Raw genomic sequence first — 22,992 nt, 5'->3', positions numbered from 1 at the left:
GTCAAAGGAAGTTCTCCAGGCAAAAGGAATATGATATAAAATAGAAAATTGGACCTACTGGGATGCCAAAAAAATGTATACATTTTAAGAGATGTTATCTATGTATTACTTTTTGAAGTTGAATTGAATTATGATAGCAACGTATAGTATGACATTCACTCAAAAGATGGTGTTAATCAAATGAATGCTAGCGTCGTTCATTGTATTACAATTTTAATACAGTGTTTTCCTTTCTTAAAATGTGTATACATTTTTTTGGCACCCTCTGTAATTGAAAAATTAAGATCTCCAGAAGTGGCTGAAGTGCAGGTAAATATGAAATTATCTTTTTTCTTATCTTTAATGGCTCTAAATAAGTCTAAAGCAGGGGTCAACAAAGTATGTCTCAAGGGCCACATTTTACCCACTTCCTGTTTTTGTTGAGGAAAGTTATATTAGACCATAGTAACACCCATTCTTTTATGTATTGTCCATGGCTTTCACACTCAATAACTGAGTTGAGTAGTTGAGACAAAGACCAAATGGCCTGCAATGCCTAAAATACTTACTATCAGGCCTTTTACAGAAAAAACATTGCCGCCCCTGATCTAAAGCAAAAATAGCAATGTATTGTGGGTTTATAGCGTATGTAAAAGAAAAATGTATAATAACAATAACACAAAATATGACAAGGAAATTCAAGTATAAAAACCTTCCTGTGATTAAAAACCCTACACTATAAGTGAAGTGGTAATTAACTAATATATGTACTATAAATCCTAAGGCAACTACACACAAAAAAAATTTTAAGATTTAAATAATAAGCCAATAGTAGAGATAAAGTTGGATCATAAAAAGATTTGATTAATATTTAACAGGTTAAAAATAATTGCAAAAACCACAATTACTTTTGCACGAACCTATATTAAAGTAGACAGAAAAAGAGGGGAAAAGGAATAAAGAACAAATGGAACAAACAGAAAATAGTAAGTTGGAAGAGTTTTATCCAATCACGCTGAAATTACATTGAATATAAGACTAAAGATATTGTTTAAAAGACAATTTCAACATGAATAAAAAAAGCAAGATTCAACTTTATGCTGGCTACAAGAAACTCACTTTAAAAATATACACAGAGCTACATTAAAAGCAAATGGATGGGGCAGGTATGACTTCTTGCTATAGCCAAGTGAGGCAATAAACAAATCCTCTCCAGAAAAGCAACTATAAAACTGGACAAAATTCACAAAAACAACCAATTTGAGGCTTGAGAAATCACCTCAAGACATACAATAATCTGAGAAGCTTTTATGCCTAAAAAACACATGAACTTGGATGAGAACAATGGCAATCTGTGGCACTCTGATCTAAGGCTTCTCCTATCCCTTCTGCCTCAGCTGAAGCAGATGTGGGCAGAATGGGGCAGGTTATAAGAATAAGCAGTTTTGTTTGTGTTTTGTTTTGTTTTTGCTGCAGTAGGAAGAGGAGCAGTGGGTAACACTTAATCTGGAGCAGTGGGTAACACTCATGCCCAGAGGTGGTGTTGGTGGAATTGACTATCCCTGAGATGGCCAAGTGGGAAGGCCCCAAAGCTCTACTAGCACAAAGCTGTGGTCATGGTTGGGGCAAGTTTGTTCCTTGTTGAGGCTACATGCTTTCACAGCAAAACCTGAGAGGGTCCAACTGAGGTTGTATGCATGCCAAGAGAAGAGGCTAAAGGACCCAGCAGAACGTAAAAGACAGGAGAGACTTGAAACCAGCCTGAACTTTGAATGTGTTACTTACTCACACACAGATCCACTGACAGATGACAGAAACTTTACTGTATCGAGGTGGTTGAGTATAACTTATATTCATTCACTGGCTGACAGTAGTAAGTCATGTAGATATAGGGACAACCTCTGGGAAAACAGACTAAAAAATAAAAACAAGTTTTAAAAATGAACAGAGACATCAATTACAGGGAAAGAGATTTCACAGGTTTAGCAAGCATGTTACCAAACAAAGAAACAACAAACAAATAACAACAAGATATGTTAATAATGTGATTATTTCATAAAGCATATGTATACCAAATTATTAAATTATACACCTTAAATATATACAATTTTTTAATTGTCAAATACTCCTCCATAAAAGAAAATAAAACAACAAAAATATTGGGGAGATCAAAATCCAGAGCTGCTATATTACTTAAAATGTCCAGTTCTCAACAAAAATTTAAAAGACATACAAAGAAGCAGGGAAGTGTGATTCATACTTAAGGCAAAAAGTAGCCCAGATACTGGATATAGCAGACAAAAACTTCAAAGCAGTTATTACATATAAGTTCACAGAACTAAAGAAAATCATAATGAAAGAAAAGTGTGGGAACAATGAATCTACAAATAGAGATTCTCCATAAGGAAAAAGAAATCCTAGAGTTGCAAAGTACAATAACTGAAAAATTCACTAGAGCAGGAGAGTCAGTGAACCTGAAAATAGAAATTATCCAATCTTAATAACAGAGAATGAAGACTGAAGAAAAATGAACAGAGCTTCAGAAATCTATACAACAACATCAAATATACCAACACATACACAATGGAAATCCCAGGAGAGAAGAGAGAAGCTTACCAAATTTGATGAAACATATTAATCCACACATTCAAGAAGCTCAATAACTCAAAGTAGGACAAATACAAAGAGATCAACACCTAGATATACCACAAACTGTTGAAAGCTGGAGTCAAAGACAGAATCTTGAAAATAGCGGGAGAAAAAAGGCTTATCTAAAACAATGGGGGCTAGAAGAGAGTTGAATGACATACACGAAGTATGAGGAAAAAACTTTTGTCAACCAAAAAGTCCAGATCCAGCAAATTTATCCTTCAGAAATGTAAATAAAGACATTTCCAGATAAATAAAAACTGAGTAAATTCATTATTAGTAAGCCTATATTACAAGAAATACTGAAGGAAGTCTCTTTAGGCTGAAAAACACACCAGTTAGTAACTTCAAGTCACTAAAAAAATAAAAAACACCAAAATAAGTAAATAAGTGGGTTAATATAAAAGATTATATAAATATGTTTTAACTCATTTCTTCTCTTAATATCATTGAAAGATAAACATTTCTACAGCAGTAATCATGACACTATTTTGGGGTTTACAGTATATATAAATATATGTGAATATATTTAAAATAAATGTAAATATATTTATATTTTTAACTTTTCATATATATGATAATAGCACAAAGGAAGGAGAAAGTATGTAGCTATATTGGAGCAAAACTTATATATTTTACGAGCATTAAGTTAGTATTAATCGGAAGCAGATTCTGATACAGATGCATATTGTAATCCCTAGAGCAACCACTAAGAAAACAACTCCAAAAAACATATAATTTTAAAAAAATCAACAGAAGAGTTGATCTGAACAGAAACCTCACCAAAGATGATATATAGATAGCAAATAACCATATGAAAAGATGTTCAACATCATACATAGGTCATTAGGGAATTGCAAACTAAAACAATAAGATACCACTACAAACTTATTAGAATGGCTAACATCAAAACAATAACACTACCAAATATTGGTGAGGATGTGGAGCAACAGGAACTCTCATTCATTGCTGGTGGGAATGCAAAATGGTGTAGCCTCTTTGGAAGACAGTCTGGCAATTTCTTACAAAACTAAACATACTCTTGCCATATGATCATCAATCACGTGCCTTGGTATTTACCCAAATGAATTAAAAACTTAATGTTCACACAAAAGCCTGCATATGTGTTTACAGCAGTTTTATTATAACTGCCCAAACTTAAAACCAACCAAGACGGTCTTCAATAGGTGAATGGATGAACAAACTGTGGTATATTCAGGCAATGAAATATTATTCAGCAATAAAAAAAAATAAGCTATCAAGTCACAAAAGATATAGAGAAACCATACATGTATATTGCTAAATGAAAGAAGTTAATCTAAAAAGCCAACATACTATGATTCCAACTATATGACATTCTGAAAATGAAAAGCTATAAACATGGTGAAAAGATTAGTGGTTGCCAGGGGTTCGGGAAGTAGGGAGGGAGGGAAGAACAGATAGAGAACAAGGGATTTTTAGGGCAATGAAGCTATTCTGTATGATACAAATGTATTGGTGAATACATGTCATTTTACATTTGTCAAAACCTATAGAATGTACAACACAGAGAACCCTAATGTAAACTATGGACTTTAGTTAATAATGTATTAAATTTGGCTTATCAATTGTAATAAATGTATCAAACTAACAGAAAAATGTTACGAATAGGGAAAACTGGAGGAGGAGTGGGCAAGGGAGAATATGAGAACTCTTGTACTTCCCACTCAATTTTTTTTGTAAACCTAAAACTGCTTTAAAAAATAAAATATATTAATTATTTTTAAAAGCACACATGGAGCATTTTCCAGGATAGATCATATACCAAGCCATAAAGCAAATCTCATAAATAAATAGGATTTAAGTCCTACAAAGTATATTCTCTGACCACAATGGAATTAAATTATAAATCAACAACCAAAAGAATCTGTGAAATCCCCAAATATTTTGAACTTCAACAACATACTTCTAAATCACCTGTTGGTCAAAGAAGAAATCAAAATGGAAACTAGAAAGAATTTTGAACTGAATAAAAATGAAAACACATCAAAATTTAAGATACAGATAAAGCAGTGCTTAGAAGAAAATTTATAGCTTTTAAATGCCTATTACAGAAAAAAAGATGTCAAATCAATAAACTAAACTTATACCTCAAGAAACTAAAAAGATAAGTGTAAATTAAACCTAAATCAAGCAGAAGAAAGGAAAATAATAAAGATTAGAACAGAAAGCAATGAAATAGAAAAACAACAGAGAAAACCAATGACACCAAAAGTTGGTTTACTGAGCAGATCGACAAAACTGACAAATCTGTAGCTAGATTGACTGAGAAAAAAATGAATAAAGACTAAAATGGTCAAAATCAGGACTAGAAGAGGGACATCACTATTGACTTTACTGAAATTCAAAGGATTAAAAGGGAATATTATGAAAAACTTTATGCCAACAAATTAGATATAAACAAATTCCTAGAAAGACAAAAATTTCCAAAACTGACTCAAGAAGAAACAGAAAATCTGAATAGACCTATACCAAGTAAAGAAAATCTCAGGCAGTGGATTCACTGTGAATTATATCAAATATTTAAAGACGAAAAAATACCAATTCTTCACGAACTCCTTCAGAAAATAGAGGAAATATTTCCTAACTGATTTTATGAATCCAATATGTGTTACCCTCATACCAAAGGCAACACAAGAAAAACCAAACAAAACCTACAAACTTACCTTGTTTATGGTAAGTCAAAATGACCTGAATATCCAGATATGTGCATGCAGACTTTCCTTTTATTCTAAATATATAAAGAAAGTACAGGAATATATGTATATTTTTGAAGTATGCTTTATTGAGGACTTTGAAAATTTTCCAAGGTTATAAATATATATAAAATTCATACACTGATTATAGAACCTAATTATACCCAACACTTCTACAAACATGAGATGTTCTTCCACTGTTGTCTTGGGCCCACAGGGTTATAATCTAAGTAAAGTTGATGAAATATAGTAAAGCCCTGGGAAGACTCATTAGATTACTGTGAACATCCTGAAAAGGGGGGCGGGGGTATTTAAATAACAGTTTGAAGAGTCAACATTCAGGTGACATGGACTCCAGGGTCCTCAGAAGTTTTACTTCCCCATCTTCAAAGGAATTCACTTTTGCCTTAAGCCATCCTAGTAGATGTCTATCCTAACAATTCTACAAGGTAGGAGATTCTAAAACCTTCCTTCGAATATCTGACTTCTCAGTAGGAAACTTAGTCCAAATACAACTGTGATCTTTTCTAAGACAATATTATATATTTGAACTTTTTAATTTCTAAAATAATTTAACTTTGAGAAAAGCTGCATAAAATATAGGGTTCCTATAATCCCTTTACTAGCCTCCCCTAGTATTAACATAGTAAATAACTGGACTACTATTATCAAAAGCAAGAAATTAACATTGGTAAAATACAATCAACTAAAACTATACACCTTATCCAAATTACCATATTTTCTACCAATGTCCTTTTCAGTTCTAGGATCCAATTCAGGACCCCACATTGCATGTCTCCTTAGTCTCCTGCAATCTATGACAATTCTTCGGTTATTCCGTGTCTTTCGTGACTTTGACTCTTACAAAAAACAGTGGTCAGTTATTTTATAGAATGTTCCTAATATTTTTTTCTGGTTTAATAATATTATCAACAGCAATCATTTATTGAGGGTTTACTAAGTGCCAGGCACTATGTTAAGCTCTCTATCTACATAATCTGTTTTAACTAGAAGTGTTTTTAATAGACTTTAGAGCAGAAGCATTTTAAAACCAAAGAGTAATCATCTTTAATTCACCCTTCTTCAAGAGCTAGTGTTTTGTAAATTACAAAGCATTACCAAACATATTATTATTCACCCACCCCAATATCCTTTAATGTCTTCTTCCCCTAATAAATATTAAGTCCAAGTATAAGCCTTTAAATTCAGGGTCTTTGAGTTCTTACCTCTCTGGATCTTTACTGCTCATATTTTCCTACCCTTAAATCTTGGTTCATTAGTTTTCTCACTTGTGCCTGCCCTCCCTTTTCATCTCTAAATACCCTTCCTTGAGGACATCTCCAATCACTGCCCTTAGCTCCCAGCAGCTACTGATCCTCTGAAATCCGACAGAATTTAATGAGTGCAGTCCTCATCTGGTACAGACACGATGCTGAACTGTGGGCACGTTTTCGTAGATTTTTGTCTCCCAGGTGAGACTTTGAGAGGATTTGTGGCCTTTTGCCCTTATGACATCTAGTATACAGCTCATATACATTGACTGCATACCTACCGAGTGCCAAGCTTTATGCTAGGCCCTGAGAAATTAGAGATGATTAAGATACAATCCCAAGTCTTGAGAAATTTTTGGTGTAATAAAATTTCTTTGAGTACAGTGATAGACTGAAAATAGTTTTCTCTTAAAAAAAATTAAGATCTCTAGAAATTTCTTGTGGCAGTCAAGTTTTTCTTTTTCTGTAATTATAGATTACTAATGTGTCACAGAACATGTATATTTTCCAACTAGCTTGTGCTTGAAGTAAGCTGTGACCTGGTTTTATGAGAAATCCAGATGCTACAGAGTAACCCTAATTAACTAAAGGCCTTTGCAAGTATTGCCACAGGTTGTTGCAGGTTCAACCAGTTTACTAATTGTTTTAGTCTAGTGACATCTAGTGGCAAAAGTGTTGTTAAAAACATAACTGCTGTAAATTAAACTGCATTCAAGGGAGGCCATCTTATGAAAAAAATGGCAAAATATGAATGAACTATGATATTTATTAACATTAAAGAATGTTTCACTATCTCTGGCCTATATAACTGTTAAGTGCTCTCAGTGAGATTTATCATTTTTTTCCTTTTTTCGCAGCTGGTAAATATTAATCTTGATATAACATAAGATTTACTGAAATAAAAGATACTAACGTTTTAACTGTAAGGTAGAGAAAAGCCCTCAGTTCAAAAGACTGAATGAAGAACAAAGCAGTACCCAACTGTGAAATATGGCTGCTCCAAAAATCTTGCAATTCAAAACTTCATTTTTGTTTACATATATTTGCTTACTAACACTTTTTATATGTTGGTAAACATGTTTAGAAACTTTTGTTAATGATTTTTATCAGCTCATATGAGGCAAATAATGATCTATCCAAATTCATTCTTTGAAGTATCATTTTCTATTTCATTGGCTTTCTGTGAAATTGAATTTTGGTGGAAAAAAATATTTAAACATTATCAAAACTGGTGACTTTTAACAGATTCATCTACAAATATGAATTCTCAATGAATCCAAAATTTAATATACAGGCATTCAATATGAATCAATTTTAATAATGGAGTCATCCAAAAATAGTAAAAACCTAATAACATATTCCAAAGTATTCTTTTGCTAACCACAATTCTTTTTTAAAAATATCTTAAAAAGTATTCTTAAAAATCGTTTAGTTGAATGACCTAATAGTTCTGTGATCTTAAGTAGGAGATTCAAGTTCATAAAACTCTAACTCAATGTTTTCAATGTGTGATCCTTGGAACCATTTCAGAATCACGTGGAATGCTAGTTTAACATACAGATGCCTTACATTTGAACCTACTAAATCAGACTCGGTTTGGGATTCTACAATTAGTATTTTTTAAAAAGTTTCTCTGGTGGCTTATGCATAATAGTTTTGAAAATAATTACTATCAAGACTATGAATATAAATTCTTCTAAGTTTCTCTGATTCTAGCCAACATTTCCTGCTTCTCTCACACAGAGTAAGTTTTTCTATCCTTTAGGTTCTCTAAAGGGTTACACTTAGTTATAGCACTAACCATGTTGAATCACAATTTATCTGTTAACCTAGTTTTTCCCTCACTAGACTGTGAGGCTTCATGGGAAGTAACAATGTTTTTATTTTTGTATCTCTAGCCTAACAATATCTGATGAATAGCAAGAGCTCAATGAATTTGGTTAAATGAATAAATGGATATATGAAACATGTCCGTTCTAAAAAGATCATGTGAGTTTCTATCAGCAATTCCAAATACTATACAATTAGCATCAAATTAACCTCTCTAATACTCCATTAAAATTTGGGGATTGGGAGAATGGAATTTTTTTTTAAATTCTGGGAACATCTTTCAAACCTCAGCTTTCCTAAATAAATATTTCAGTCTCAAATGCTAGTGAATATAAAAATAGAAGAATTTTTATATGGTTTTCGAAAAAGAAGAAAAATTGAAGATGACTACCAGAACTTTATACTATTCGGCCTTAGTGTTTCTAGGCTGTCAACAGAAACTACTGACAAACCAGATCCATAAAAAGAAATATATACATCTATCTTTATTGTCACATTCCAGGAGTAATCGGCAAGCTCAGGGAGGAAATGATATTGTTTGGAAAGATATATCCTTGGATACCACCTAAAGGAAACCAGGTATATTTTGTTTAAATTCATAATATAACACAAATTAAAAATTTAAAGAAACAAAAAAGAATAGCTAATCCTATACAAACTACCTGACAGTTAGTTATCCCAGTAAGTTAATGTTTCAGATGGCTTGAAATTAAAATCAGAATTTAACCTGCATACTTATGAGTATCTAGACTAAGAAACGAAAATCAAAGCAGTATATACTAGACACAATTGTGGTCAAAAAATTCTTTTGGCATCTTTTAATTCTATCTTTTTATTCATATGAAACACTCTTTAAACCATGAGTACTCTCCCTGACCCTCTCCTTTCTATATGGCTACCTCCTATTCATTCCTCAAAGCCCAGCTCACATGTTCCTTCCTCTGTGAAGCTTGCCCCAAATTCCCAGGTCAAATTAATGATTCTCTCTTCCATGCACATCTAGTATTTTGAACACATGACCATTATTACTCATACTATATTATTATGAGTTATTTACCTGTCTAAAGCACACAGAACTATAAGCTCCTAAAAGGCAGCATCTGTATTATATTCTTTGTACCTCCACTGCCTGCAACCCTAGCAGACTCTTGGCACGCGTTTACCAATATATTGAGAAATGAATGACCAATGTTGTAATAAAAGGCTGTTGGCATGAGGCTCTCCAATAAAATGGAAGAAATGGCAATGGACAGAAAAATATGGACTAAAAAGCATTTTTTTAAGAGGATTTCTGCTTCTGCCCACGAAAGATTAACTACTATAATGGGTTCTGGTCAAGCACAACTGGAAAACCAGACAAAATTTTTGGCACACTCTTCAAATAGTGTCTAACAGTCAATGAAGGACTTTGTTCCCTGAGAGAAGGAAAACACGTGAGCCTTATCGTTTCCCCCGACCAGAGAGGAGTATCCATAACGAACCCAGTGGTCTCGGTGAGTTGAAGAAAATGCTCCCGGCCGTGGAGTTTGGGGAGACTCAGGCGTCTAGAATTTACACGACACAATATGGGAGAGGAGGGAGCTCCATAGAGAGGACCCTGGAGATCTGCACAGGGCACCCGCAAATACCTGGCTGCACACGACGCTGCAAACTTACGAAGTGGGTTTCCACAAAGTTGGAGAAATAGCTACAGGAAAGCAGTAGGCCAAACAATTTGACACTCAGGGCTAAGAGCAGTTCATATGCCCACCATCCAGAGTGGAGAGACTTCATAATACATGGGGCATCGGCAGAGCGTGCAGAAGAGTAGTGCCTTAGCAGCAAGGCTTAATTAAGCTAGACTAAAGGCTGCCTGGATGAGCCCTAAACAAAACTTAAAAGCAAGCTTAGAAAGGGCCAAAATGATAACCTTAGAACAGAACAAAGTCCAGTATCCTTTAAAGGAATAAAACAAAATCCAGCACCCAAAAATATAAAATACACAGTGTTTGGCATACAATAAAAAATCTCCAAGCATGCAAAGAAGCAGGAAAATAGGATTTGTAGCAAGCAGAAAGTTCATTCAATAAAAAAATAGATCCAGAAATGATGGACTAGCAGACAAGAAAGTTAAAAGTTATTATAAATACATTCTTTCGAAAAGTAGAGGAAAACATAAGCATAATAAGCAGAGAAATGAAAACCTTTTTTTAAAGGGGGGGAGGGGACATCTTAAGCTGAAAAATATAATTATCTGAAATTAAAAATACACTAGATAGGATTAAGAGCAGTACAGCTACATGACTGAAATAAAGACCACTGAACCTGACACAGCAATAAAAATTATCCCGAGTAAGGACAGAAAGGAAAAAAATTTTTTTTTAATTGAAAGGTGAGTGACCTGTGAAAAAATATCAAGTGGTCTAACATAGAAACTGGGAGTCCCACAAAAGGGGGAGGGAGGAAAATCATGAAATTAAAAGGAAGGAGATTTAATAAATGGGATGGAAACCTATGTTAAAGAAAAGAGAAGAGGGGGTTGTGGACTGAGAAAAACTTTAGGCATGAAAAGAGACCACGAGTAGCCCTCCAAAGAAGCAAATGTTGACGAAATGATGTCAGAGCCTGACCATAGAACTTCAAGAATGAAAGACAAGAAGAAAGAATACAGGGAGAGCATGTAGTGGCCATGCAGTCAAGAAATTTGGCAGCAGAGAGAGAAAGAGAAAGCATGGTAGCCAGGAGAGGCACTGTAGTCAAAGAAGGTAATTTTGTCTTTTCTATTTAAAAGATGGAAAAATCTATATATCTAAACAAGAAGAAAGCGGTTAAGCTAGATGCTGGAGACAAGGAAAATACAGAAGCAAAGTCCCAGCAAATGCAGGAAAAAGTTAAATGGAGAGCATTAAGTTTCAGAGAAATCATAGACACCTTCTCTAAGGCTTAATGCAAAGAAACGAGAATGGATGCAGGCACAGAGATTTAAGGGGGTGAAGAAAACAGTGAGGCTGCTCTCACAAAAAGTCTTCATCTTCTCAATCGGTTTAAAGGGTCCATTTGGCTGGGGCTTCCCACTCTTCTGAGTAAGGTTCCCTTGCTGGTTAACAGCCATGTTTAAAAGGTTAACTGAACAGCTGTTACACATACAAATAAATCTACAAGATAACCAGGAATAAATTATCAACTTTTCAAATATGGTGCCTATTGGGGGAAACTATTCTCTTAGGATCAACCCTGGGCTTAGAAGTTACCGTTGAGACATTCATAGAGGACTGCTCTGATTAAGATCCATTTTCTCATCTCCTCCTTAAGCGCTCCATTTTCCAATGCAGAGAGCGGTAAGGCCTGATACCTGGCAGAAACAGGTGTTTGACAAATGCAAAGACTTACTGTCTTTATTTTACTTGTTTGGCTCATCGATGAGTGGGTGAGAAAGATGTGAAGAAAACTGCTCACTGGAAATCTAGCTCCCTCATGGTCTCCTTATCGCTTTTTTCCATCGAGTCATTCTTCCCTAGCTTCAACCTTAAGCACTAATTCTCAATGTTCCACACGATTCGAGAGCCTTCACTGCTGTTCCATGAGATCGGGCTCCATTAAGAAAAGCCCCTAGCTTTTTATAATGGTCAAAATCTCCTTCATATACATCATGTTCGTTACAACCAAACGCAGAGCTCCCAACAGCGCTGCTTAGTAGCATTGAAGCATCCATACTGTTTGACTTTCTTCGTTGGTAACAAGGACAGTCCCTTCCTTAGGCAGCAAGACAATCTTTTTTTAATTAAAGTTTATTGGGGTGACAATTGTTAGTAAAGTTACACAGATTTCAAGTGTACAATTCTGTATTACATCATCTATAAATCCCATTGTGTGTTCACCACCCAGAGTCAGTTCTCCTTCCATCACCATATATTTGACCCCCTTACCCTCATCTCCCTTGTCCTCTGGTAACCACTAAACTATTGTCTGTGTCTATGAGTTTTTGTTCCTCATTTGTCTTGTTCTTTTGTTGTTTTTGGTTTATATACCATATATCAGTGAAATCGTATGGTTCTCTTGCTTTTTCTGAGCAAGACAATCTTATGTTGTATCCAAGGTCAGTAACAAAAATGATAGGTCAGTTGCAAAGAATGTCATATGTACGCCTGTGCGTGTGTATGTATGCACATATTCACTGCCCGGAGTAAATAGAATAATTATTTTTATAACTTATACATATAACATCAATATTGCATTTATCTTATGAATATTTCATTACTATAGAATGACGTAAAATAATGGGATTGTGGGGACAGAGCCCCAGAAAGCAGTTTCCAGGCTCTTAGCCTCAAATAGAAAGGTGCTGGCTCAGGTAGTAAATGGCCATCAGCTGCGATTGCATGGCCATCAGCTGTGCCTAGTTGTCCATCAGCTGTAACCAGTGAGCCATTGGCCACTAATATAACTGCCGTGGCTATGCTAGCAGCAAATGCGGGCTAGCAAGAAGATGGTGGCTGAGCCTGCAAGCAGTGCAGTGCCTGCTTCCTGTGTCTCCAACCCAGCCGCCAGCGAGAATATAGTAGTATGACTCCCCTACCTATGGCTCCGTGGGTGTTCCTTTTTGGCCTCACCATGTCCTGCGTTCTTATGTGGGGAGCGGGAGCTGAGACCCTGCAGGTCGCCCCGCACGACAGGGATTCATTAAAAAATATGAGTGGTTAAGTTTTAAGAAATCTACAGAGCTTGTTTAACCTCTGGGAATCCAACTAATTTGTATCAAATCTACATTTTGACGTTGTGTTCTGTGTCGTGCAGGGTGTCATGCAGGAGACCCTGTTCGCTGTGCCATGTAGGGCGGCCTGCGGGGTCTCTGTTCCCACTCCCCACATAAGAACACAGGATATGGTGAGGCCAAAAAGGAACACCAATGGAGCCATAGATAGGGGAGCCATACCACTATAGTCTCACTGGCAGCTGGGTTGGAGACACAGGAAGTAGGAGCCACAGGATCCGCTACTTGCTGTCCGCTTCTCTACAATCTGCAATCCACACTCCGCCGCTTGCTAGCTCAGACACCGTCTTCTTGCTAGGCCCCATTTTCCTGCTAGTGTAGCCACGGCAGTTATATTAGTGGCCAATGGCTCACTGGTTACAGCTGACGGCCATCCGATCACAGTTGATGGCCATTTACTACCCGAATGAGCACCTTTCCACGTTGAGGGCGAGAGCCTGGAAACTGTACTCCTGGCTCTGTCCCCACATTCTGTATGGCCATTTAGTGCTACTTTCTAATCTTTTAATTTTAATTTTCTATTAAATGCTTTACATTTCAAAAGAAATTGCTAATGCAGGGACTGCCGTGAAAAACAAATTCTTTGGACTTAAAAAAAACAGGAACAGATATTTGGCCTTAGGATGGAACATAAATTATACTCTGGTATATTTATCCAAAAGAGTTAAGACCAAAGAAAGAATCTGCTTGCTTATTAAAAATGCAAACATTACCTCAGTCATACAAATAGCCTCAAACTCGCCCAGCCAACTGCCTCTGCAGATCACCCACCAGCATTAGCATTACATCATATGACATTATGGAACAATAGTGAACTCTGTGTAATACTTGAATATATTGTTTTGAAAGAATAAACTGTCATTAACTTGAATAAAAGCTTTCTGAAATCAAACCTGGTGGGTAGAGCCCTCACTGTGTGGCCCTTTTACTACTTTGAGAAATAGCCTCATCCTGAAAGCAGTAAAGGGGGGAAAAGAGATCAGACTATAAAGGCAACAGTGAGGAGTAGCCCCTGCAGCCGCTCAGCGGGCTGGCAGCCAGCAGGGCTTTAAATTACCAGGCAGAACAATGTCAAAGCAGGAGGCGCGGCAACAAATGCTGTACCTAAAACTCCAAACTCACACCCATCACTCTATTTCCTATTGCAGCCTAGTCTAGTGATTTGGATAATGGGCTTTGCTAGAATTGGAAACTGAGTTTTAGTCTACGTACAAAATCGTTAAACACTCAATGTCCTGATGCCATCTCAAGATGGGATATCACTTACAGCCATGTGACTTTAGGCAATGAATTTAAGCTCTGAGCACCAATGTTTTCATCTATAAAAAGGAAAGAATAACAGCTATCATGCAGAGACATGGGGGAGGGGATTAGCTACTCTAATTATCATAATTATACTTATTATTTCCACCCACTTGTCCCCTTTGCCTATCTTTTCTAATCACTGTCCAAATGTTTCTACTTTACAAGTCAAACATGAGCATCAACTTAAATGCTCACTGTTTTTTCATTTGTTTGTTTCCTTCAGTCTGGTCATTGCCACATGCTGCCCTTTCTATTTCCATGCCATTCTTATCAAGTGATTTCTCTATTTTCCAAATCCTAGATCACCTCTTAATTGCAGCATGCTACTTTCCTGCTTTCCTCTCTCCCGCATCTATTCTCAACATTCTCAACAACCCAGGTTCGAAGAGGTAAAAAACAAAGCCCGACTAGCATAGCTAGTTGGTGGCCAAGTTCCAGTTAAAACCTAGGTATCAATGCAACCAAGTCCAGCTGCATCGCGTTAACTGAACCATAGTAATTGTTCACTTTCAGGGTTCCCAGTGATGAGGTTAGCTTCCCTTAACACCAAGTCTTTTCCTAGATGATTCCCTTACTCGTCAATTTATTATCAAAATATGAATTATTTCAAATTCTTAAAAAAGAAATACTGGGGTGGCCGGTTAGCTCAGTTCGTTAGAGCATGGTGCTAGTAACACCAAGGTTGCCGGTTCGATCCCCACATGGGCCACAGTGAGCTGCACCCTCCTTAAAAAAAAAAAGTGATAAAATACTAATCACAGAAAATTATTAACTATATCTCAAAGTTCTGGTTTTTTTTAATTTTTGTTTTTGTTTTTAGTATTTCCATAAAGTGGGGACAAACACTAGTCACACAAAACCTCACCCAGTACTAGAAGACTTTGGAAGGCGAAAGGTCGCAGGTACCAGGAAGTAGAGCCGTGAAAATTGTGACGGTAGGCAGTACTACACGCAACTCCAGAAGGGATGGAGTATAGAATCCCACTGCCACCTCTAAGTTGCTAAAGACAAAGCCTGTATCTCTGAATCTGATTTTACAAGGTTTATGTGGAGATGGAAATTTCATTAACGTTGGCTTCTTTGGAGAATCACATTATTCCTCAAAATCATGAAAACTAATAAGATGAGGAATAGTATATAGTGTGTTGTTTTATGTAAGAACCAGAAGAGTTTCCCAAAGTGTAACCCTGAGGGCTGTGGGGAACAGACTGAAAGCTTGTATCTTCTCATCTGTAAAACAGATGAAGTGCTAGGAAGAATGGGATGATATATGGATCATCTATAAAGCCCTGGTTGTTACTGTATTTTTGTTTTTTAAGTACAGGGTGGAATAGTGTAGCTAGCAAAGAATTTGACATCAGTGATGAAGGTTCAAGTTCATCCTCTCTATCGGCCAGCTGTGTGATCTGACACAAATGAGTTAAAAATGTTTAATGATATAAGAATTAAAGGAATGATATATGTATGAGGGGTTTTAAAATAGCTATATAAATGTATGATGTTTTATATTACTGTATGTTGTACCACGTTAATACACTAGGACCTTATGTTCACTTACATATCCTAATCTTTTGGGGGAAGAGGGAAACAGAAAAAGGGATTCTTACAGCAGAAACCATTATTAGAAAATAATCACCACTATTTAATGTAGGTATAAAAATAGTTAAATATATTTACTATTATAAAATTAACAAACATAAAATAAAATTATTAATGAATGATAAAATCCACATTAAAAGGTAAGTACTTCAGTATACACTAATCAGGAGGGCTGATGGTTTGTACATAATCTCTCCCCTCAATACACACACGCTCCTCTCATATAAAACGGTTGTGAAAATTACAAGTATGTATCAGTGGTCATGGAGATTTCCTCTATAGATCTGAACTAATCAACCCATAGTCACTGCAAATAAGAATAAAAATCTCTTTGTGGAAATATAACACGAGAGGGCCAACTCCGACATCATTCATTCATTCCCTCATTCATTTATTCAGTCCCTACTTTATACCAGGCTCTACTCCAAGTGCTGAGGATTCAACAGTAAACAAAACAAAGAACTACTGCGGAGCACACATTCCAGAAAAAAAATACAGACAATAACCCACTAAACTATGCTGTAGGTCAATGACAATTCAGTGCTACAGAGAAAAACAGGCAGGGAAAAGGCTTGCAGTTCTAAATAGGGCAGTTAAGGAAGGCTTCACAGAGAAGATGCCATTTAAGTACAGACCTAAAGGAGATAAGTAAGACACATGGCTATCTGGGGAGAGCGGTGGGACTATGCAAACCTTTCCAGCAAGCCCCGATAAGTCAGAATGTAAGGCCTTACCTTTCAAAAGTGGTTGGAAGGTTGGAATCTCTTGCAACTTGATGACATCAGGATCGTTGCTGACGTTCCGTGAGGCCTGGGAGCCCTGAGCTACGACCACGATGTCATCCATCTTGGCTCTATGCTTAGCTGGAGAAGGAGTCACTGAAAATAGAGTCACACCGCTCAGGAGTTTCATATTAGTCAGCCACCTGTCTCAACAACGCTGTTTTCACTGTAGTCATTAAAAAGTCCTAATTTTTTTTTTAAAAAAAGAACGCTAACTGGATTTATCATGAGGTGGAGGCTTGGGTAAGGGAAATGAATTGTGGAGAACCTCTATTTTCTATAGTATTTTAAAAAACTCAGACGTTACAGGGATACATATATATATGAAACTATTTTTGTGATTAAAACTATTTTGTGACTCAGCACACAAAAAATAGGCAGATTGTGTTTTTTTGGTTGTATTCAGATTGTGTTTTAAGTTTTTACTTCTTAGATCTTCCTGATGTTTGTCCCTATTTTACCAATGAGGAAATAAGGATACAAAATTTGGCTGTGACTTGCCCAAGGTCAACAATGCTAAAAACAGAGCTGGGAAAAGAGTTGGAGGTATATGGGCTGTCGGTATACATGGCCCATTACTGTGACAGTGCGCTTGCAAAACTGTCTAGCCACCTATCACAGCAAACCAAGTATATTTAATACAGATCCCACTCATGGGGGAAAAACTCTGAAACTCAACCCTAGATGATGGGTCTATTCCTAAAGCACCACTCCCTTCACCCTTCAAGTTACAGGCATTAGTCCAACAAGGTCAGAAATGATCAGTAGGTCCCTTCTAGGCTGATGCAAAATTCAGACACTTGGAAGACTGCTGGCGGGGCAGGTCAATTTCAGGTCTCTTAGGAAGACGTAATCCATTTGGAGGGAACTGATTCAAGCCATCAAGGGCTCTTTAGCCCCAGACATCCTCCGCTCCCCAAATATCTTCCTGGTTGGGGCAAGAATGACCCTTTAGAATATTTTTACACTCCAGAAGGTAGTATTTGCAGGCTCATCAGTCAAGTCTTAAAGGTTGATCCAAGGATGCCACAGCACTGCCCTGCCTCCTAGAGGCTAGAGTCACCTATGGCATGACATTCACTCTTCTAGAATCTCTGCTACTTTTATTGCTCTTCAAGAAATGGCTCTTAACCTTTATTGGTAATTTACCTAATGCACCCAAGGGTTAAAAGAGATTGTACACCTGTCACACATCCCTTCTGAAAAACCCTCTAAGATCGTTTTTAAGAAAGAACCTGTTCTTAGAGGTCCTGCCTATCTATGATCCATCCACTGTGAGAGCTATTAATAAATCTCACTGTGTCAGTCCTGAGCACTAAAGCCAATAATTAATTAGGTCATCTTTTAAATAGGCTGTGGCTGGAAGAAACAAGCTGTTTTTGAAAATAATGGGCATGGGCACCCCACCCATGCCGGCTTGGCTTGCAGTCACAGGCACTCACTTCCATGAGAGGAATCAAGGTTAGGACAGAGGATTGCTTTTTTTTTTTTTTTTTTTTAAGAAAAAAGCATGGTGAGGGCTTTCTGTGCGCTCCTGTCCGCCGGTCCCAGATCCCACTAGGCTGGGAGGCAGCCCGCTCCACAAGCAGATAGGGCTGGCTGGAGGAGGTGGGAAGTTAGGGCACCGACCTGAGGAGTTCAGATCGTTGGGTCGGCTCTCGGCCTCGGAGCTCTGCTCACTGCCCATGGTGCCGGCAGCGGTGGCAGCGGAGGAACGGCGGGACCGGCGGTCACCGCTCCAGCGGTGGGGCGACAGGGCAGGGACAGGGACCGAGACCGGGATGCTACGCCGAGGCTGGGCGCCGCAGGGGGACCGCGGTGTGCGGGTGGTGCGTCCAGCCCACGTAGGGAACACGATCGGTGGGGGATGGGGATGCCTTATTTGGGGAACGGCCCGGCTGCGCGCTAGTCGCCCGCCTTCATTTAGGGGAAACCCAAAGAGAGGGGGCGGGGAACGCCCGGCATCAGCAGTGCCTGCGACCGGCGGGCGGCGCGGCTTTCACTCACTCGCTCATACGCCGCAGGCTGGCTCCTTCCGGGATGCCGATTGGTGGCGCCGGCTGCGAGCGGCCGTCAGTTCCGGGTTAGAGGGCCACCGCCTCTCGCCTGAGGGTGGGCGGGTAGACACTAGCAGGCCACTAGGACAACGCCCCCTTAAAGGGCCCGACCGCCTGAAAACTAGACCCGCCCCAAAGGGTTGGCCCTTTCCTATTGTAATGATGCGTCACCTTTAAGCACCACCCACACATTAGGTACTTTATCTCTATCTTTAGAACTTTACAAAATAAGTGTTTATAGCTTTGTTTTACAGATAGAGAGAAGTGCTAGATAGGCTTAGGATCCGAATCCACAAATGTGCATGCAAAGCTCCTGTTTCAGATCTGAAAGTTGGGGGTGTCTCAGTGGACAACCATACAAAAAATACCAGATGGTGAAAGAAGCTGGAAATGTGACAAAAATGAAGAAACAGAAAATGCTGGTTCACGTGTTTGAGTGTGTGTGCATGTTCAAAGGAAAGTGGATGCTACTATAGTCCAGACACTTTCTGGACACCTTGACAGTTATCGGCAAGGCGCCGTTCTGAAACAAGCTGAGAGAAAGGAGTACCATTAGTACAAACGGAAACTGCCAGTTTGAGCAGGTCAAGGACATGGACCCAGCAATGCAATGCCATCAAGGAGTTGGGTGGCTCTGGGATTCTCAGAACTTTGCAACTCATTTTACATCATTTGCTTCACGAAATATCAAGCAAATCCCCTGAGATCTTATATATGGAAAGATAATCTCAGAAGGAGTGCCCAATTCACTAAATGATTAAATCCCTTGTATTCCATATCACAGACATTTCCCCTATTTTACCTTTTTTAATTTTTACAACAACCCTGATGTCCACAAACAGGTAACTTCCTCATGGTCAACAGGTAGTAAGTGGTGGAACTAGGATTTAGTATCATCTGATTTAAAACCTCTTGCTCTTCCTCTACTCAGTATTACAATACTGCGAAATAAGCGCAAATGAATGCAAGTTCAGTATTCTGTGGGAGTATGAAGATAGAACTAAAAAGTGCTGGAGAGATCAAAGTAAGCTCCGAGGAGGTGGTGGTTGGCTATAGTTACCAGATTGATGAGACTGGGAAGGGCCCACTAAGCAATGTGACTATGTTCTACTGCACAGCCCTCCCCTTCTCTCGCAGATCTGCCCTCCTTTGAGGCAGTGAGAGGAGGTAAAAGGTGGAAGTATAGCTCATATTCTGGCTCTTGTTTTCTCTCCCTTTTCCACATCAAAGTATACTTATCCTGTATCCCATCCCCTAGCACATGGTGATGTGATGATGTTTTTCATGCTTCCCTTTGGATGAACAATTCATTCTAAAAGTGATATTCGGTTCATCAACTGATGAATGGATAAATATATCATCACATTCTCTGCAGTTTGCAAGGTCTCTATGGTTTGCAAGATCTTTAATGAGAAATCCACTGATAGGCTTATGGGGGTTCCCTTGGATGAGAGAATTTTTTTTCTTGCTGCATTTAAAATGCGTTCTTTGTCTTTGATTTTAGACAGTTTTATTATAATTTGTCTTGGAGAAAAATGTTTTGGGTTGAAATTTTGGGGTGACCAAGCTTTGTGAACTTGGAGGTCCAAATCTTTCCCCGGCACTTTGGGAAGTTCTCAGTCATTATGCCTTTATATTAGCTTTCTACCCTATCTTCCTCATTTCTCCTTCTGGGACTCCAATGATGCATACATTGTTTCTCTTAATGGTGTCCCATAGGCTTTTTCTTTCCTTCTCATTCTTTTTTCTCTTTGCTCCTCTGATTGGGTAATTTCAACTGCTCTGTCTTCTAGCTCACTGATTTTTTTTTCTGCTTAGTCATCTGCCATTGAAGCTCTCTGTTGAATTCTTCAGTTCAGTCATTGTATTCTTCTGCTTCAAACTTACGTAATTCTTTTTTATGGTTTCTTTCTCTTTGTTGAACTTCTCATTTTATTCTTGTATTATTTTCCAGATATTGTTAAATTATTTATCTGTGTTCTCTTGTAGCTCTCTGAGCATCTTTGGAACATTTATTTTGAATTCTTTGTCAGGCAATTCCTGGATCTCCATTTCTGTGGGGCCAGTTACTGGAGGTTTACTGTATTTCTTTGGTGGAAACATGTTTCCCTGAATCTTCATGATGCCTGTAGCCTTGTGTAGGTGTCTGTACGCTTGAATAAGCAGTAACCTCCTCCAGACTTTATGGACTGACTTAAGTAAGGGAAAATTCTCACCTGCAGGTAGAGGCACATTGGAGCAGACTGTGACCCTTGGTGATGCAGAGCACCAAGTACAGGAATGTGTGGTGGTGCAGAGTCCAGGGGAGCATGATGTCCTTTTGGCTCAGGTCACTAGGCTCCACGGAATCAACAGCTGTGGTCCTTGATGAGCACTGCAGGGTGTCTACAGTGGCTGGAAAGGCTTTTGGAGTCTTTAGTGGCATCTCCGGGTCCAATGGCTAGGGACCAAGGCAGGCAGCAGTGGTGGCTAGAGCCAGTGGTATTCCTATACTTGGCTGCAGAGGGCCAGATGTAGGGCCTAAGTAGAGGCAGGAGCTGGTTGCAGACACACATAGTGGAGAGGGTCAGGAAAGGCAGCAAGGGCTAGAGCCAACTCCATGGTCACTGGCAGCTGCAGGATCTCCAGCTGTTGGTATGCAATACCATGGCTGCTGGCTCTCACCAAGGGCAAAGTGGAGGCCAGTCACAGGGGTCTCTCCAGAGGTATGCAGGTGCACAGTTGGAGGGACTAGCTGCAAGTGTCCTTTCTCGTTGCTGCCCAATCTCCCTCACATGTATGCATTACAGTGGAGGCCGGTGATGGGCCTCAGGCCTGTGGCATGCAAGTGCAGTGCTGAAGGGCTAATCCCAGGTGTGTGCACAGCAATGTGACTGTGTTCTACTTCAGGAGTCTAGGCTGGTGTCTTGTACCCTTGCGGCCACAGAAGCCTAATTGATTGCCAGTGTGGTTTCAGGTATTGGAGTAGGGGAGGGAGCAGGGAAGGAATCAGGTACCGTACCAGTCATCTGCTAACAGGAATACTTGTGGAGTGAAAGCTGGTGAAATCTGCAGGGTATTTACAGCAGCTGTGCTGGCCATTGGTTTCTTCAGTGGTGCAAGTTGCTGGGCTTGTCTGCAGAGCAGGTCACTGGGAACCACAATCATTCCTGCTGCATGGCTGATATTAATCGCCCCTGCTTTTCTTCCTTATTCCTACCCAGCTCTATATGTCTCAGATTTGCTAGTCTGGGTGAGTGAAACCAAAGTGGGCCCTGTGTGCGGTGCCCTTAAAGGCTGGTGGCTCATCTCACTCTTCCTTTCCCAGCAAGGGGAAGCTCTCTGTTCTAGTTGGGAAGTTTCCTCTTGGCGTTAAGCAGTGTTGGTTTGGGGTGGTGCAGACAAAACGAGGCTGTCTTTCTTCTCTTCTTGTGCTGTTATTATCTTGTTTTATGTTCTACTGTGTTGCTAAAGTTTCTTAAGTGGACACCAGCGCTCTCCCAGAACTGTTTTTGTTCATAGATAGCTGTCTAATTGTTGATCTTTGTAGAGGGACAGAGGATGGGGACTCCTATGCCACCATTATTATATTTTGATAAATGGTTAAAGAAAATGTGTTCTATCCATATAATAGAGTTGGCAAAAAAAGGAATGAAATATTAATATGTGCTACAACATGGATAAACCTTGAAAACATTATACAATGTGAAAAAAAGCCCATCACAAAAGACCACATATTGTAAATTCCATGTCCATGAAATGTCCAGAAGATGCACTACAGAGACAGAAACATTAATAGATTAGTGGTTGCCTAAGGCTGAAGAGTAGGAGGGCGGAGGGGAAATGGGGAGTAACTGTTAATGGGTGTTGGAGTCTCTTTCTGGAGGTGATGTGATGTCTCTCTACCCTGGACCCTCAAGTATATCATCTGAAGAGATAAAATGTACTGGTACATCAGTCCCTTATTGCATCTGGAAAATCCTTCCAATGGGAAATCACTGTGGGACTCTTGTCTTTGAGAACTCTTTAAAAACAAGTTTTCCTAATATTATTGTA

General features: G+C 38.6%; 1 protein-coding gene across 2 annotated transcripts in view; it reads right to left on the bottom strand.

Moving 5' to 3' along the window:
* The window catches only part of BORCS5 (BLOC-1 related complex subunit 5), a 72,412-nt gene extending 53,391 nt beyond the window's left edge, over positions 1 to 19,021 (bottom strand). The window contains exons 1-2 of one of the 2 annotated variants that reach the window (XM_033116072.1): positions 18,908 to 19,021; positions 16,853 to 16,996 (exon numbers count right to left, since the gene is read on the bottom strand). In XM_033116072.1, the coding sequence (XP_032971963.1) occupies positions 16,853 to 16,996; position 18,908 (145 nt within the window). In that variant the 5' untranslated portion in view covers positions 18,909 to 19,021. The other variant, XM_033116071.1, reaches the window with a different exon arrangement.
* Positions 19,022 to 22,992: the final 3,971 nt, after the last annotated feature.

The sequence above is a fragment of the Rhinolophus ferrumequinum genome, chromosome 10 (genome assembly GCF_004115265.2).
Source record: "Rhinolophus ferrumequinum isolate MPI-CBG mRhiFer1 chromosome 10, mRhiFer1_v1.p, whole genome shotgun sequence".
Classification (NCBI taxonomy): Eukaryota; Metazoa; Chordata; class Mammalia; order Chiroptera; family Rhinolophidae; genus Rhinolophus; species Rhinolophus ferrumequinum.
Note: the sequence above shows the minus strand (reverse complement) of the source record. Positions and strands in the feature narration are given on the sequence as shown.